Consider the following 16,162-nt stretch of genomic DNA (forward strand, 5'->3'; position numbering starts at 1 on the left):
ATTTAACTTGTTTTGTTGTCCATGAGGCTGGAACTTATTTGCTTACAGTGAAATTGTGGAATATTTAACTATTTGTCTAATAAATCTGCTTTTATTTGGATATGCTGATGTAACCTTGTTCTGTGAGCAATTGTGAAGTTCACCTGGAGGACCTAATCAAGTCAAGACTAGAGACCTCAGATCAGCATTTTACAAAAGTGCCTTTCTTTTTTTAAGAAAAAACTTACCAGTGCTGCCTAACAAACATCTTTGTTTGAGAGACATTGGTGTTAAGTTTCCTCGTTCATTTGCTATTAACATTGAGAGAGAGAGGCAGTGACCCCAGTTTCCACCTTGTTTTGCACATTTCCACTGGCTAGGAATGGGGTGCACAGAATCATCTTTGTGTCTGAACTGAAGCTGTAACAAGATTTTTTACTGTATAGCGCTAGCAGAATCGAAACTGAGCATCAGTGAACAAGCTATTGGCAAACACATGTTGTTTGATGGAATTATTGATGACATTTTCTATCACTCTGCAGATGATTGGGAGAAGTCGAATAGGGCAATGATTATTGCTATGTTAGATTCATCCCAGCTGTGTTGCTTAAGACTGACACAGCAGAGCAAGCCACTCCCCTACTAAACCTGTCCCAGTGCAGCTGTGACACTGGCATTTACTCAATAACATGAAAGATTGCTTACAAAGTGCAGGATAAGTCTAATTTGACCAATTAAATTTCCTCGCAATCATCAGTAGAATGATAGAACTCATTAATCCCATAAAATGTCATTTGCTTGCCAATAGCTTGCTCAACAAGTCAGGATCCGGTAGATCTACTCTGTATCAGACCATATGACAACTTTGATCCAGCCAGGATTCATGAGTTGAATACTTTGAAATCAAGGCAACCTATGACCAATGATGACATGCAGACCTCTGAAAAGATGAAGTTCCTCACAGAAGTGTTCTTGCATCAATTTTCAGTTTCTTTATTGATGACATTCCCCCATTATAAAGTGTAGGGAAGCTTGTTGATCATTACAGAATTTTCACCTCTGTTCAGATAGATTATGGCACCAAGCATATTGACAAAATCAAGTGCAATGGCCTGACTGACTTACTCTTCTAAGTGGTAACTTGATTGAACCATATAAGATCCTGAGGGTTTTAGATAGGGTGGATGTGGAAAGAATGCTTCCTCTTGCAGCTATAAGGGGTCACCCACTTAAGACAGCGTTGAGAAGATTTTTCTTCCCTCAGGTTTGTGAGTCTGTGGAACTCTCCCCTTCAAAAGCGAGTGGAAGCATAGTCTTTGATTATTCTAAGGTAGCGGTAGATAGCAAAGAAACAAAAGGTTATCGCTGTAAGAGGTAATGTGGTTACAATTAGATCAGCCATAATCTTACTGAATGGCTGAGCAGGCTCAAGGGGCCAAGTGGCCTACTCTTGTTCCTGATTCTTGTGCTCATGTGTTTGTTTTGGGTGATACTTCAGAAGTGACGCAAGAACAGTATCACACTGCAAGGTCAGATTGGTCACAGCTGCCAACAATACACCAACCAGTTCTGCAGGCATTGCAGCACCTCGCTAACAAAGCTTAGGGAACTGTCTTAACAGAGACTGAGCTTGCAGATGCCTGTTGTTAAAATGCACCACAAGACTGTCATAAGCTATGATATCATTGTCCAGCTGTGGCCTTAAATCTGCAGAATGGTCTTCCTTTCCCTTAATGTTTTGATGTTGCTTCTTAGTCTCTTTTTAGCATAAAGAAAATCTGTAGTGAAAGAAATTGTATTGAAGTGCTTCACAGCCAATTAGGAACTTTAAAAATGTAATCAAAGTTTTAATGCAGTGTGATGCCTTATGATTTTCTTGTCCCCCAATGATGACACAGCCCTTTAATTTACGCACTTTTTTTGTTTCCATCCTGCCATTAGTATGCACTTTACACTTGACCTGGATCTGTGATTAATGATGCAAATGAGCCTACTGAGAACATTTGAATGCTGTTAGTACATTACTATTCAAGTGGGGTTAGCACCCATTCTTTGATTTTTTTTTTTGTCTTCACATGGAAAATCATCCCAATTATCCCACTTTTTAATACTGTGCATGCACTGGCCTTTTCTATAGAACATGGTGGGATTGAAATGAATTGAAAACAACCACGAAACTTTTCTTATTTCAATAAGTTACTGCTGATTGTTATTCTCAAAAGATCTTAGAGTTCTGCTGATGCGAGAGATGAAGCAGAGTGTTAATGACTTGTTTTTCCCTGACCCTTCCAGGCTGTAAGAAGACAGAAAGTCCTTGAGCAGAGCATTCAATCAGCACAGGAGACAGACAAAACCCTTCGTTTAATCCAAGAATCTCTCGCGTTGATTGACAAACAGCTAACGTCATACATTGCTGACAGAATTGATGCAGCTCAGGTCCCTCAAGAAGCTCAGGTATGTCAGAGGACGATATACTTCAGCTTAGATTGCAAACCAGCAGAGCATTTTCATTTTTTTTCAGAATGGAGAAAAATTTGTTTCCTAATTAAAACTAAAAGAGGAATTAAGCAGACCTATTGTTTGATGGATTCCCTAACTGCAGGTAATTAAGGCATGACATTCTTCATTACATTTGTTCATTCTCCCCATGTAAAGCATAGGACACTTTTTTTTAAAAAGTTGGTGCTCTGACAGAAACTGTACAAGCATATTGCCTCTCCTCGTTATGCTGCATATAAGACATCATTCTGGTATTGCATTTCAATTATCTTTTCTTCCTGTTGTTGGCAGCAGCTTGTTCATGGTTATCCAGTTTCCTTTCAAATCACTTGACTGTGCTGTCATTCATGGTTCATCATCTTTTCTTGCCAATTCATGGGTATCTGAAGCTTGAAGGGGTCTGTTCACTGTCCACTCTTTTCATCCTTCAGATCAATGACCTGCCCCACTCCTCCGATACATCCATTTTTTTTGATATTTCCATTGTGCATACATCAATTACATTTCTATTGCATACCCCAGGGCACACCATTTTTATTTCTCATTTCAAATGATGCTTGAATGATTTTCACGGCAACCATATTCTCCGCATAGCTGATTTTTAATCCTATAAATTCCAGAATTGTGATCCTATGGTGACATCCTCAAGTGCAGAACCACATAATTAGACACAGCCAACTCCATATCATTCAGTTCCAACACCTTTCCTCATTGTCTAGATTAGTGGAACTGCTATCACTTGATTCAATTCTTCCGTGTCTAATATAGCCAGAGTACTGCAACTAATGACTTCTCTATCCAGTCTCACATTGTTATTTCAGGAATACCCCAAGAATCTGTCCTTAGTTCCTTCCTTTTCCTCATCTACATTTTCCCCACTTGGCTTGGCGACATCCTCTGCAGTAACGGGGTCAGTTTCCACATGTATGCTGGTTACATTGAGCTCTAATATTCCACTTCCTCTCCTCACCTTGACACTGATTGTCTGGTATCTAGTCATAGCGAAGCTTCAATTTCCTTCAGCTGAAGACTGGAAAATCTCCAATGTCTCCTCCACAGACTGTTTTCTAACGAGTGATTATAACCCCTTCCTGGCAACTGCCTCATGCTGAACCAAATTGTTCAATATGTCTGTTCATCCCATACTGAGTTTCTGAATCCATGTACTCTCCCAAAATAAAGACCATGGTCAGGTTTTCCATGTTGTACTCAGGAAATGAGGCAAGGTATTTCCCAAGTTCGAAAACCCAACCCCATCACCCCTGTCCATTCCCGCCATATTTTCATCTGAGCAGGCAGAGTTTGGGTTTTTAAGTCCGCAGGCAGTGTGCAAGGGTGTGGGTGCCAAGGAGGTTGACTGGAAGGCCCACCTCAGTTCTCCAGAACATCAGCCCAGCATGATTGAGCTGTCATCTTTCACCACCCTCCATCACCACTGACCTATCCCCATGCTCTTTCCAAGCTGCCTCAAATCCCCCATGCCACCCTGTGCTCTCCTCATACCACTGTGCTGCCCTCATACCACCATGTTCCCTCAGAACTCCATGCCACCGGATGCCCCTAATGCCTCCATACTTCCCATGTATCCTACAAAACCAATTACCCAGCATCTACCATGGGCGGACCTCAAGATATCTTTGAAACAGACATTGAAGGAAAGTAAATATCTAACAATTTAATAAAGCTCATTTTCAAACACACTTCATGCTGAAAGAAACTCGCCTCCATAAAACCCATTTGTACTCTATGCATAGGAGCTATAGATGAAGCTTAGAATGCTGTATGCTATATTAACCATGCTCTCAACTTGTCCAACCACCTTCAGTGATTTATGCAAATATACATTCAGGTTCCTCTGCTCCTCCATCCCCTTTAGAATTGAACCCTTCACTTTATATTGTCTTTCCATGTTCTTCTAACACGAATCAATTCATATTTCTTTGCATTAAATTTCATCTGCCACTTGTCTGCCCATCCTACCAACCTTGGCCTTGGGTGACTGCCTGTGTTGAGTTTGCACATTCTCCCTGTGTCTGAGTGAGTTCCCTTCAGGTACTCCAGTTTCTTCGCACAGTCCAAAGATATGCAGGTTAAGTGGATTGGCCATGCTAAATTGCCCCAAGATATATACACTAGGGGTATTAGTGGGGTAACTATGTGGGTTACGGGGATAGGGCCTTGTTGGAATGCTCGGTGCAAACTCGATGGGCTGAATGGCCTGTCTCCGCACTGTAGGGATTCTATGAACCTATCTATGCCCTTTGAGGTTCAGCATTATCCTTCTTTCAATTCACAAGACCCTCTTGCAACTGCCAATCAAAATTTTAACACAGTCCCCAGCTCTCAAAGCTGAAAGGGTTTTTTTTGAGGCATCCACAATTCACACTAAAACACAAATTGTAATTTGGGGATGGAAATTAAAATGTCCTATGGTCCTCACAATAATGTCCCCTGGTCTCAGAAGAGGTGTATGTGGAATTCACTAGCCATGCCACCTTATACCCTCCATCCATCCCGTATGACCCCTCATTACCTCAGTGTCAAGCTCTGTCCTTCCATGCACCCCAGTGGCCCTTCATACCTTCTACGCCAAGCTATGTCACTTCCTTGCCCTTTGTAACTATAACTGTCTAGATCGAGCCAACCCTGTATTGACAGCAGAATGTTTTAAAAATGCTTTCAATCAAAGACAGTTTTAGTTCTTTAATAGTTCTCTGGGCTCTCGGCCAACATATTGAGGCTTGGCTGACAGCCCAAACATCCATTAATTTGTTGAAACAGCTAAACCCCAGAGAAAACATTGTTTAATTAACAACTCAGGCTCTCAAATCTCTGCTGTCAAATTATCAATGTTTGTTTACACAACAAGTGATTTCATAGATTTGTAGTTTTTGTTATTGATACTTTAATGAGTCTGGATTATTGACACTTTTATCAGCTTCGAGATAACATCGAAGAAAATTATGAATGAATTACTTTTTAAAACTTCTTTTTACATATACTATTGCCACTACAGGGTTCATTTGTTCTGAATAGTATATAGTGGATCAGTCGGCATGGAATTACCATAGCTTGACATCAGGGGCATGAGAGGCCAGAGGGAGTGGGTGAAGAGGCAGAATTTGACGTAGTGGGAATGGGGGTGGGGGCATGGGAATGTGGGCGGAACAACAAAGCTTGGCATGTGGTGTGAGTGAAAGTACAAAGCTTGGCAAAGGGGGCATGAGGAGCCATAAAAAGTTGGTGGAGGGCATGAGGAGGACGTTTTCAGCTTGCCTTTTAAAAGATCCCCCCTCCATTCCCACTATGTCAAATTCTGCCTTTTCGCCTGCTCCCTCTGGCCTTTCATGCCCTTGATGTCGAGCTATGGTAATTCCATGCTTTCATGACTCCTCTGGGGAGCAGTGAAGCATGACTTAAAAAACTCTCTGAAAATTGGAGAGGAGTACATCACCCCTCTATCCAAAATGGAGCCAGCCAGGTCAGGCATGCCACATGCAGGCTTTTGTTTGACAGGAAACGGCCTGTATCCGTTAAAGGCAGTCCCGAAAATCTGACAGCCTGGGAATGGGGTTAGGATTAGGGGAATTAGGACCTGTCTGCCATTTTTAGGGGGCTCCCAACTCACTGAAAATGCAGACCAAATATCTGGCCCCCGCATCTCCTCACCCCCCCACCCCCACCCCCCCCACCCCCCACCACACAGGTGACATCATCTGCCTCTGTTTCTACCACAGCCTATCTACCACTGAAATTTCCGTGCATAATTTCTCCTACAATCCTCCTATACTCCAGCAACTTCTGATGCGCCAGAATTCTACCACCCCACCCACCCCAGGAATCGGAGTGAGCAAGGGGCGGACAATGGGAAGGTCCGTTGACCTCGGGAGGGATTTTCCCGTCTTGGGTTGAGTGAGGTCGTAAAATCCCACCCATGGTCTCATATGCGGCTATTCACACCCACTCGCCACTCTCATTCTCATCAAAATATATGGTTCTCAACTTTGCAATGACTCAAGTTTAAACATTTTTTGTTGTGTAAGTGACTCCTGCAAAGATGTATGGCAGGTCAGATGATTGGTCACAATATAAAGCGGCACGGTAGCACAGTGGTTAGCACTGCTGCTTCACAGCTCCAGGGACCTGGGTTCGATTCCCGGCTTGGGTCACTGTCTGTGTGGAGTTTGCACATTCTCCTCGTGTCTGCGCGGGTTTCCTCCGGGTGCTCTGGTTTCCTCCCGCAGTCCAAAGATGTGCGGGTTAGGTTGATTGGCCAGGTTAAAAAAAATTGCCCCTTAGAGTCCTGAGATGTGGAGGTTAGAGGGATTAGTGGGTAAATATGTGGGGGTAGGGTGGGTATGTGGGGGGGATTGTGGTCGGTGCAGACTCGATGGGCCGAATGGCCTCCTTCTGCACTGTAGGGTTTCTATGATTTCTATGATAAAGAATGGGAGAAAATGACTAAAAGGTTAATCAGGAGAAATAAATTAAAGTATGAGAGGAAGCTGGTTAGAAATGTATAAATGGAGACCAAGAGTTTCCATGGGTATTTTATGATGAAAAAAGGAAATAAAGTGAGTGTAGATCCTCTAGAGAATGAGAATGGAGAGTTATAGTAGGAAGTGAGGAAATGATGGATGAAATGAACAAATATTTTGCTTCTGTCTTCAGTATAGAGGATACAAAAAACATACCAGTAATATCTGTAAATCAAGAGGTGAAAGAGGTGGGGGCAGCACGTTGGCACAGTGGTTAGCACTGCTGCCTCACAGTGCCAGGGATCCGGGTTCAATTCCTGGCTTGGGTCACTGTCTGCGCGGAGTTTGCACATTCTCTCTGTGTCTGCATGGGTTTCCTCTGGATGCTCCGGTTTCCTCCCATAGCCCAAAGATGTGCAGGTTAGGCGGATTGGCCACGCTAAATTGCCCTTTAGTGTCAGAGGATTAGAAGAGTAATTACGTGGGGTTGCAGGGATAGGGCTGGGTGGGATTATTATCGGTGCAGGCTCGATGGGCCGAATGGCCTCCTTCTGCATGAGGGATTTTATGAACGAGAAGGAAGAACTTCATTAAATTACAATCATTAGACAAGCTGTACTGAGCAAACTTTTGGAATTGCAGGCTGACAAGTCTCCGGGTGCTGATGAACTTCACACGAGGGTCTTTAAAAAAAGTGATTAATGAGGTAGCAAATGCATTTGTTTTAATTTTCTAAAATTTGAAAGGTTCCACCAGACTAGAAAGTAGCAAATATAGCCCCTCTACTCAAAAAGGGAGAGAGGCAGAAAATAATCAGCCAGTTAGCTTGACGTCTGTCATGGGGAAGGTGTTAGAATGGATTATGAAGGAAGTTATAGCTGGACACTCAAGATAATCGGGATGGGTCAACCATGTTTTGTGAAAGGGAAATCACATTTAACCCATTTATTGGAGTTCTTTGAAAGAAGAACATGCAGTGTGGATAAAGGTGCGCCCGTAGTTGTGCTGTATTTGGATTTCCAGAAGGCATTTGATAAGGTGCCACATCATAGGTTAAGGTAAAAGCTCATGGTGTAAAGGGGTAACATTTGACCTGGATTGATGATTGGTTGGCTGGCAGGAAACAAGAAGTATGCGTATCTAGATCTTTTTTCTACTTGGCAGAATGTGATGTTAGCGGACAACAAATTTATGAAGTTATGTATATAATATGAAACAGGCCAAACTGCAGTCAGAACCCCTCCATTAAAGATTAAAAGGGACAGATCCAGACAAACAGGCAAAAGGCATGCTTTTAAAATGCAAACAAGGTCTAACGCACAAAACGGAGCCAAACAAGGTGGCACCAAAGGAAACTAAAGTAAAGGTACCCCCCCTCATCTAATCAAATCAGCACCACTGACCTAATCAAGTGATATCAGGAAGCCTTCTTGGCCTCAAAAGACTTCCTGAGATCAGCCAAACACCCATTGTTCAAGAAACCCCGGAGATTCTAGACCATTGATAAACCCATCGGACAGAAACGATTACCATACCTAAACATCGATACTGTACTTAAAACATCAAACAGAATGATCAGAGTCAAATACTGTAAACAAAACATTAACATTTGAATCATAAAACGTGTCAAAGTTCGAGTATAACTGTAGCCCATTGCGGCGGGCTTTCAGAGTGCTTTTGGGACAGTGCTGTTTGTATGTCCTGATTGCACCTCCGTCGACGTTAATAAAGCTGTACCGCTGTTGAACCTGACTCTGAGTCTGAAGTGGTCGTGTTCGCCCACTCGCGCTAACAGTGACAAGTGGAGTTTCGCAGGGGTTTGTGCTGGGGCCTCAACTTTTTACAATTTATACCAATGTCTTTGATGAGGTGAGTGAAGGCATGGCAACTAAATCTGCAGATGACACAAAGATAGGTAGAAAATTATGTTGTGAAGAAAACGTAAGGAAATTGCAGACTGATATAGATAACTTGATTGAGTGGGCAAAAATATGGCAGTGAAGTACAATATAGGAAAATGTGAAGTTATTCACTTTGGCAGGTAGCATAAAAAAGCAGGACATTACTTAAACGTCGAATAACTGCAGAATTCTGAGGTGCATGAGTCACAAAACATTAGTAAGCAGGTACAACAATTAATTAAAAAGGCTAATGGAAAGCTATCCTGTATTGTGACAGCAACTGAACATAGAAATGAAGATGTTATGCTTCAGTTATACAGGTCATTGGTGAGACCACATCTTGAGTATCGTGTGCAGATTTGGTCTCTTTATTTTATGAAGGATGTAAATGCTTGGAGGCGATTCAGAAAGGGTTCACTAGATTGATACCTCAAATGAGCAGTTTGCCTTTCGAGAAAAGTTTAAACAGACCGGGCTTGTTTCCACTAGAGTTTAGAAGAGAGCAGTGACTTGCTAAGTATATAAAATTCTGAATGGTCTTGACAAGGTCGGCGTGGAAAGAATGTTTCCTCGTGTGCCTGAGTCCAGAATTAGAGGGCAATTTTAAAATTAAAGGTCATCCTTTTAGGAGATGAGGAGATTTTGTTTCTTCCGGAGGGTTGTACGACTTTGGAACATCTTAGCCTCAGGATGGCGGTAGAAGTGGGGTCATTGAGTATCCCCTTGCCCAACAAGATACCGAATGGTAAAACAGGCTGGAGGGGCTGAGTGGGATCCTTCTGCTTCTACTTCATCTGTTTGTATGTTCTTTCATATTTCCTTTGGTACAACATTGCAGTCTTGCTTTATCCCTAGGTTAAAAGAAACTAAATAAATGCAAGTTATTGTTGCTGAGAGTTCATTGACAATGGGAATGAACAAAATAGCTGTGGAGAAATGTTATTTGCTGGTGGGTCTTATTGCCTGCATAAGGCAGCACTGCTCAATAGTTGACCAGGTAATTATGCAGTACTGTGCATGAGGTATGTTTCCACGAAAGCTGGCCACATTGGTGGCCGTGCAGCAAACTGAAAGGTATCACAAAGACCTTATTCTGGGATGAATAATATGTTTCCATGACCTTGCAAAAGAAGTAGTGGAACGGGCACCAAAAACAGAGGGTTGCACGCACCACCGAAAGTTAAAAGGGAACACTGTGCCGACAATCAGCTGGACCTTCATGAAGTAATTTTATGTTGCTGATGTCAGTGATATCAGTAATGGACTTCAGTTTGAAGAAAGCCATGTAGTTAGTAAAATACAGGGATCCCATATGTTGCAGGTTTTTCATAGAAAAGTAAAGCAGTTCACTGGACTGTGAAAGCAGGTTGGCTGTGACCTGGATAGTGTTTGTGTATTTCATCAATATCTTCTGCTGTTGATTAGAAGTCACAAGAACATAATACTGCAAAATAACAGTTGATGTGACAACCACTGACAGCCATCCCAATCCTCATTGTCAGACACTGCAAACCTTTGTAACTGTCTTCTTGACACATAGTAAACTCTACATGCATATTTTAAGGGTATAAAGAGCAAGACTTCAGTAAGGCAGCAAGGACAGCGGGGCAATAAAGAGTGAGACTTCAGCAAGGAGAGCAGATACCACTGCACTTTATGAATCCAAGGGAGATAGGTCCTGAAGGAAGGAAAACAGTAGGAAAATGTGTGCTTGAATAATCCTAGCCCAATACAGCAGAGCCTAGTCTCCAGTCATCTTGGACTCCCTTGCCACTGGACCAAGGCCTTGTTTCATCAAGCCCGTGTGGAAGCTGGTGTGTAAGGGCCACCTCATATTCGAAGAACTCACGCCAAGACATCTTTCCCCCCTTAAAATGAAGTTTAGGACCTGGAACGTCACGACCCTCATGGACAACGCCAACTGCAACAGACCGGAATGATGTACAGCTATCATTGCCTGGGAGTTCAGGTGTTTTGACATTGACATCACCACCCTAAGTGAGTCCCAGCGAGCAGGGGAAATCAAGTTCAAGGAACAAGTTACACCTTCTTCAGAAGAAGATTGTCACCTCATGTGGTTAGTTTTGCCATTAAAAATAAACTCGTTCACTGCTTGCCTTGTAGGGTAAACAAATGGATCATGAACCTTTGGCTCAGCCTAGCCCAGAACCAGTATGCTGCAGTCCTCAACTTATATGTCCCAACCTTGGATGCTACAGGTGAGTCCAAAGAGGAATTTTACTCCAGCTTGAAGGCTGAGGTCCAGCAAAAAAACAGTGACTTAAAGAAAAGTTGGTGGGTGGATCTAACAGTTAGCTCACAACCATAACATGTAGGTTCCTTCAGCACAGTTAAGACCACCTATGGCCAAGCACCCAGGGCCCCACCTCATTACTGGCCAATAATGGAGAGATGCTCATCATCGAACATAGAACATGACAGCGCAGTACAGGCCCCTCGGCTCTCGATGTTGCGCCGACTTGTGAAACCAATCTAAAGCCCATCTAACCTTCACTATTCCAATGTTTATCCAATGAACATTTAAATGCCCTTAATATTGGCGAGTACACTCCTGTTGCAGGCAGGGCATTACACGCCCTTACTACTCTCTGAGTAAAGAACCTACCTCTGACATCTGTCCTATATCTATCACCCCTCAATTTAAAGCTATGTCCCTTCGTGCTAGCCATCACCATCCGAGGAAAAAGGCTCTCACTATCCACCCTATCTAATCCTCTGATCATCTTATATGCCTCTATTAACCTCCTTCTCTCTCACGAAAACAGCCTCAAGTCCCTCAGCCTTTCCTCATAAGACCTTTCCACCATACCAGGCAACATCCTGGTAAATCTCCTCTGCACCCTTTCCAATGCTTCCACATCCTTCCTATAATGCGGCGACCAGAACTGTACACAATACTCCAAGTGCAGCCGCACCAGAGTTTTGTACAGCTGCAACATGACCTCATGGCTCCGAAACCCAATCCCTCTACCAATAAAAGCTAACACACCGTACGCCTTCTTAACAATCCTATCAACCTGCATGCAACTTTTAGGGATCTATGCACATGGACACCGAAATCTCTCTGCTCATCCACACTAACAAGTATCTTACCATTCGCCCAGTACTCTGTATTCCTGTTACTCCTTCCAAAGTGAATCACCTCACACTTATCCACATTAAACTCCATTTGCCACCTCTCAGCCCAGCATCAAGAACAGAGAGGCAGTTAGCACCCATTGCTTTGAAGCACTTCGAAGACCTGCTTAACAGGGACTCTTTCTTCAATGCGAGTATCCTTGACTCCATCGCACAGCATGGTACCCACCGCAGCACAACCCCTAACCGGCATGAGGTAGAAAAAACAAGATGACAGCTAAAGAACAACAGGACATCAGGAGCAGATGGATTCACAGTAACACATGGCTGAAAAGCACCATGACTTCATTGCCTCCTTTCACTTATCTGGGAGGTGAACATGCCAGGAAGCCTCCGAAATGCCATAATTGTGACCATCATCAAAAAGTCAATAAATTTGACTGCAGTAACTACAGAGAAATTCCTTGCCGTCAGCCACAGGGAAGGTCATCACAATTTTTGCTGAATCACCTTCTCCCTGTGGCTGAAGTTGATTTATTAATGTCATAAGTAGGCTTACATTAATACTGCAACATGAAAATTGTGAAAATCCCCTGGTCGCTACACTCCGGTTCGGGTACACTGAGGGAGAATTTAGCATGGCCAATGCACCTAACCAGCACATCTTTCGGACTGTGGGTGAAAACCGGAGCACCCGAAGGAAACCCACGCAGACTCCGCACAGACAGTGATCCAAGCCGGGAATCAAACCCGGGTCCCTGGCGCTGTGAGGCAGCAATGCTAACCACTGTGCCACCATGCCGCCCCAAAGAAGAGCTCCTCCCAGAGTCGAAATGCAGATTCCACCCATTAAGGGGCATAATAGCCATGATCCTCACCAGGCGGCAACTACAAGAGAAATGTAGGGAACATCACCAACCCTTGTACATGGCCGCTTTGACCTTACAAAGGCCTTCAAAACTTTCGACTGCAGTGGATTATGGGGGCCCTCTTCCTTTTTGGCTTCCCCCCGAGGGTTTATCACTATCAGTTTGGCACCATCCTCCATCTGTTCCACGATGGCATGTAAACCATGATCCTGGCCAACGGATTTACCATAGATCCAATTCACGTTCAGACTGGGGTCAAGCAAGGCTGCATCATCGCATAACACTCTTCTCTATCTTCCTTGCTGCAATGTTCCATTTCACCCTCCGCAAGCTCCCCACTGGAATGGAGCCAAACTGCTGAACAAATGGAGTCAGTCCAATCTCCATCCCCCGCAGGCCAGATCCAAGGTTGTTTCATCCTCTGTCATTGAGCTACAATAGGCAGATGATGCTTGCAGCTGCACACAGGCTGAGGCCGAGCTCCAAGCCATCATCAACATCTTCACTGAAGCTCATGAAAGCATGGGCTTCCACTAAACATCTATGAGACAAGGTTCTTCTAACAACCTGCCCCCATAGCGTAGCAGTCCCCTGCCAGTTATCAAGATCTGCGATGAGCCCTTGGACAACATGGATTATTTTCCATACGTTGCGATCCTCCCTCCCAACCCCCTACACACACCAGATTCTCCGATAAGTTTAAATCAAAAGAGAGGCTAAATGTTTAATTACAGAATGACCATCTTCAAAAAGAGAGAATCGATCCATCGCACCTTGACATTCAGTGACATTACCACCACTGAATCCATCACTATCAACATCCTGGGGTTACCACTGACCAGAAATCGAACTGGACGAGCCATATAAAACTTGTGGCTACACAAGCAGGTCAAAGGCTAGGAATCCTGCAATTAATAACTCGCCTCCTAACTCCCCAAAGCTTGTCCACCATCTACAAGGTACAAGTTAGGGTGTGATGGAATACTCTCCACTTGCATGGATGGGTGCAGCTCAAACAACACTCTGGGGGTTCGACACCATCAAAGCCAAAGCAGACACTTCATTGGCACTCCTTCAAGAACCATGCATTTCCTTCACCACTGACAAACATGTGGCAGCAGTGTGTGCCATGTGCAAGATACATTTTAGAAACTTACCAATGTTCCTTAAGTAACGTCTTCCAAATCCATGACTGCTGCCATCTGGGAGGACAAGGGCAGCAGACACATGGGAACACTGCCACCTGGAGGTTCGCCTCAAAGTCACTCACCATTCTGACTTGGAAATATACCGCCATTCCTTCGCTGTTGCTGGGTCAGAACCCTGGAATTCTCTCCCTAACAGCACTATGGTACCTGCATTGCAGGAACTCAAGAAGGCAGCTCACCACCACCACCTCAAGGGCAACTAGGGATGGGCAATAAATGATGGCCTAGGGTGACACGCATCCTGTAAAAAAAAAAAAAAAATTTAATCCATCCACAATATAAATACAACCAAGTCCCTCAAACAACACAGGTGCACATACACAAGAAAAGATGAGCTCTAAAAACAAAACAGGCAGATAGATTACTAAGCTAGTAATAAGAAACAAGTCGCATATCATCAGCCAGTCCTTTCAGGTATGAGCATTGCAGGCTTGGAGGATTTTCTCTCCAGGTTCATACAATCTTGTGGCTGAGCTTCTGTTGAAAGGAAATATAATCTTGCGAGTGAAAACAAATTAGCCTGTTTCACTGCCTGTGATGACTATCCTTTAGAACCAGGGTTTTATTTTTGTCGGGGCTGATTCTTCTGTGCTGCTGGTCCCAGAATGCCTTGCTGGATTCCCTTGAAGAATTATAAGGCATTGTCCCCTCTCCTGCTAGTTTTAATTATGTGAAGGTAGTTTTGACGTGTCCCATGAAAGGCATTATTTGATATTCCAGCTTCATGATGCGGACAGGTCTGGGAGCCATTGACTTTTAATCCCCTTCCATTGAATTGCTGAGGAGCAATAATTTTGCACCCAGAAAATCCATTTGCATTTTTAAGTAACTTCCCAAAGTTATTGTCCCTGTCCAGAAACCACAGAGGTCACCTGACTGTCCAGAAATTCTTTTGAGAGGATAGTGTCTATTATTCCATGTTGCTTTCTTTCCACAGTCCAAAGATGTGCAGGTAAGGTTGTTTGGCCATGCTAAAGTGTGGGGTTACAGGGATAGGGCAGAGGGGTGGGCCTGGGTAAGGTGCTCTTTTGGGAATCGATGGGCCAAATGACCTCTTTCTGCACTGTTGGGATATGACTGTCACCAAATTGAGAATGGAGCCAAAATGGCAACTGTGCCTCCCATTCAGCCTCCCTGTTTAAGATGCATTTTTTTTTCAATTCCTTATTCTAGATCAGAATTTCTTGAGCAGTACATGATATTTCAAAAAACATATTAGGTATTTAATTTTGCAAGGCTTATACTTTTTTAAGAGAATAAATTTTGATAAATATTTTTTTAAAACAATTGCTTCCCCAAAACCTTGAATTTCTTCTTTGATCATGTGACCCTATGTACAGGATTATAGAGGAAATTTACTTAATCCTTCAAAGAATTAATGGATTTGTTTCTCATCCCCAGGTGTGTCTCCTATTATTGAATGATGAACATAAAGTATAACATTCACAGGAGTCAAAGTAAATTACTTTAAATTCCAATTAAGCAAATCTTTGATTTGAAGTTCCCAAAAATTAAAGGATGCAAACTAATTTTTACTGTAGCAATTAGTTTTGGCAAGTATTGTTGATTTGAATAAAAGACCGGGGCTGTCATTTACTTAGTCTTGGTGTATTTGTGGTAAAGAATGTGCTTTGCTCACCACCTTGTGGTTGTTTGAAGCGAATGCTGAAAGTGACTAGACAATTGGAGTAAAGTTGCCAAGTTTGCGATAAGTTCATAATCTATAATATCTTGTCTCCTCCATATCCATTCAACATCTCAGTTCACAGCATGACCTCTAATCTTGTGAAAATGTTACACGTGCATCTCAGTACCCACTTTTTCTTCCATTTCCCGGGTCTCCTCGGGAAACTTCTTTTAGCTGCCTCTTCCATTTGATCATAGAATCCTTCATAGAATTATAGAACCCTACAATGCAGGAGGAGGCCATTCGGCCCATCGAGCCTGCACCAACCGCAATCCCACCCAGGCCCTATCCCCATAACCCCATGCATTTACCCTACCCTGACACTAGGGGGCAATTTAGCATGGCCAATCCACCTAACCCGCACATCTTTGGACTGTGGGAGGAAACCGGAGCACCTGGAGGAAACCCGTGCAGACACGGGGAGAATGTGCAGATTCCGCAC

The 16,162-nt window shown here is 43.3% G+C and overlaps 1 protein-coding gene across 13 annotated transcripts in view; it reads left to right on the forward strand.

The window, feature by feature from the left end:
* The window catches only part of LOC144506416 (dystrophin-like), a 1,861,003-nt gene that overhangs the window by 881,020 nt on the left and 963,821 nt on the right, over nucleotides 1-16,162 (forward strand). For all 13 annotated transcript variants that reach the window (XM_078232507.1, XM_078232503.1, XM_078232508.1 and 10 more), the window contains one exon: nucleotides 2,272-2,433. In XM_078232507.1, coding sequence (XP_078088633.1) covers nucleotides 2,272-2,433 — 162 coding nt within the window. The remainder of the gene's footprint in view (nucleotides 1-2,271; nucleotides 2,434-16,162) is intronic.

This window comes from Mustelus asterias, chromosome 17 (genome assembly GCF_964213995.1).
Source record: "Mustelus asterias chromosome 17, sMusAst1.hap1.1, whole genome shotgun sequence".
NCBI lineage: Eukaryota > Metazoa > Chordata > Chondrichthyes > Carcharhiniformes > Triakidae > Mustelus > Mustelus asterias.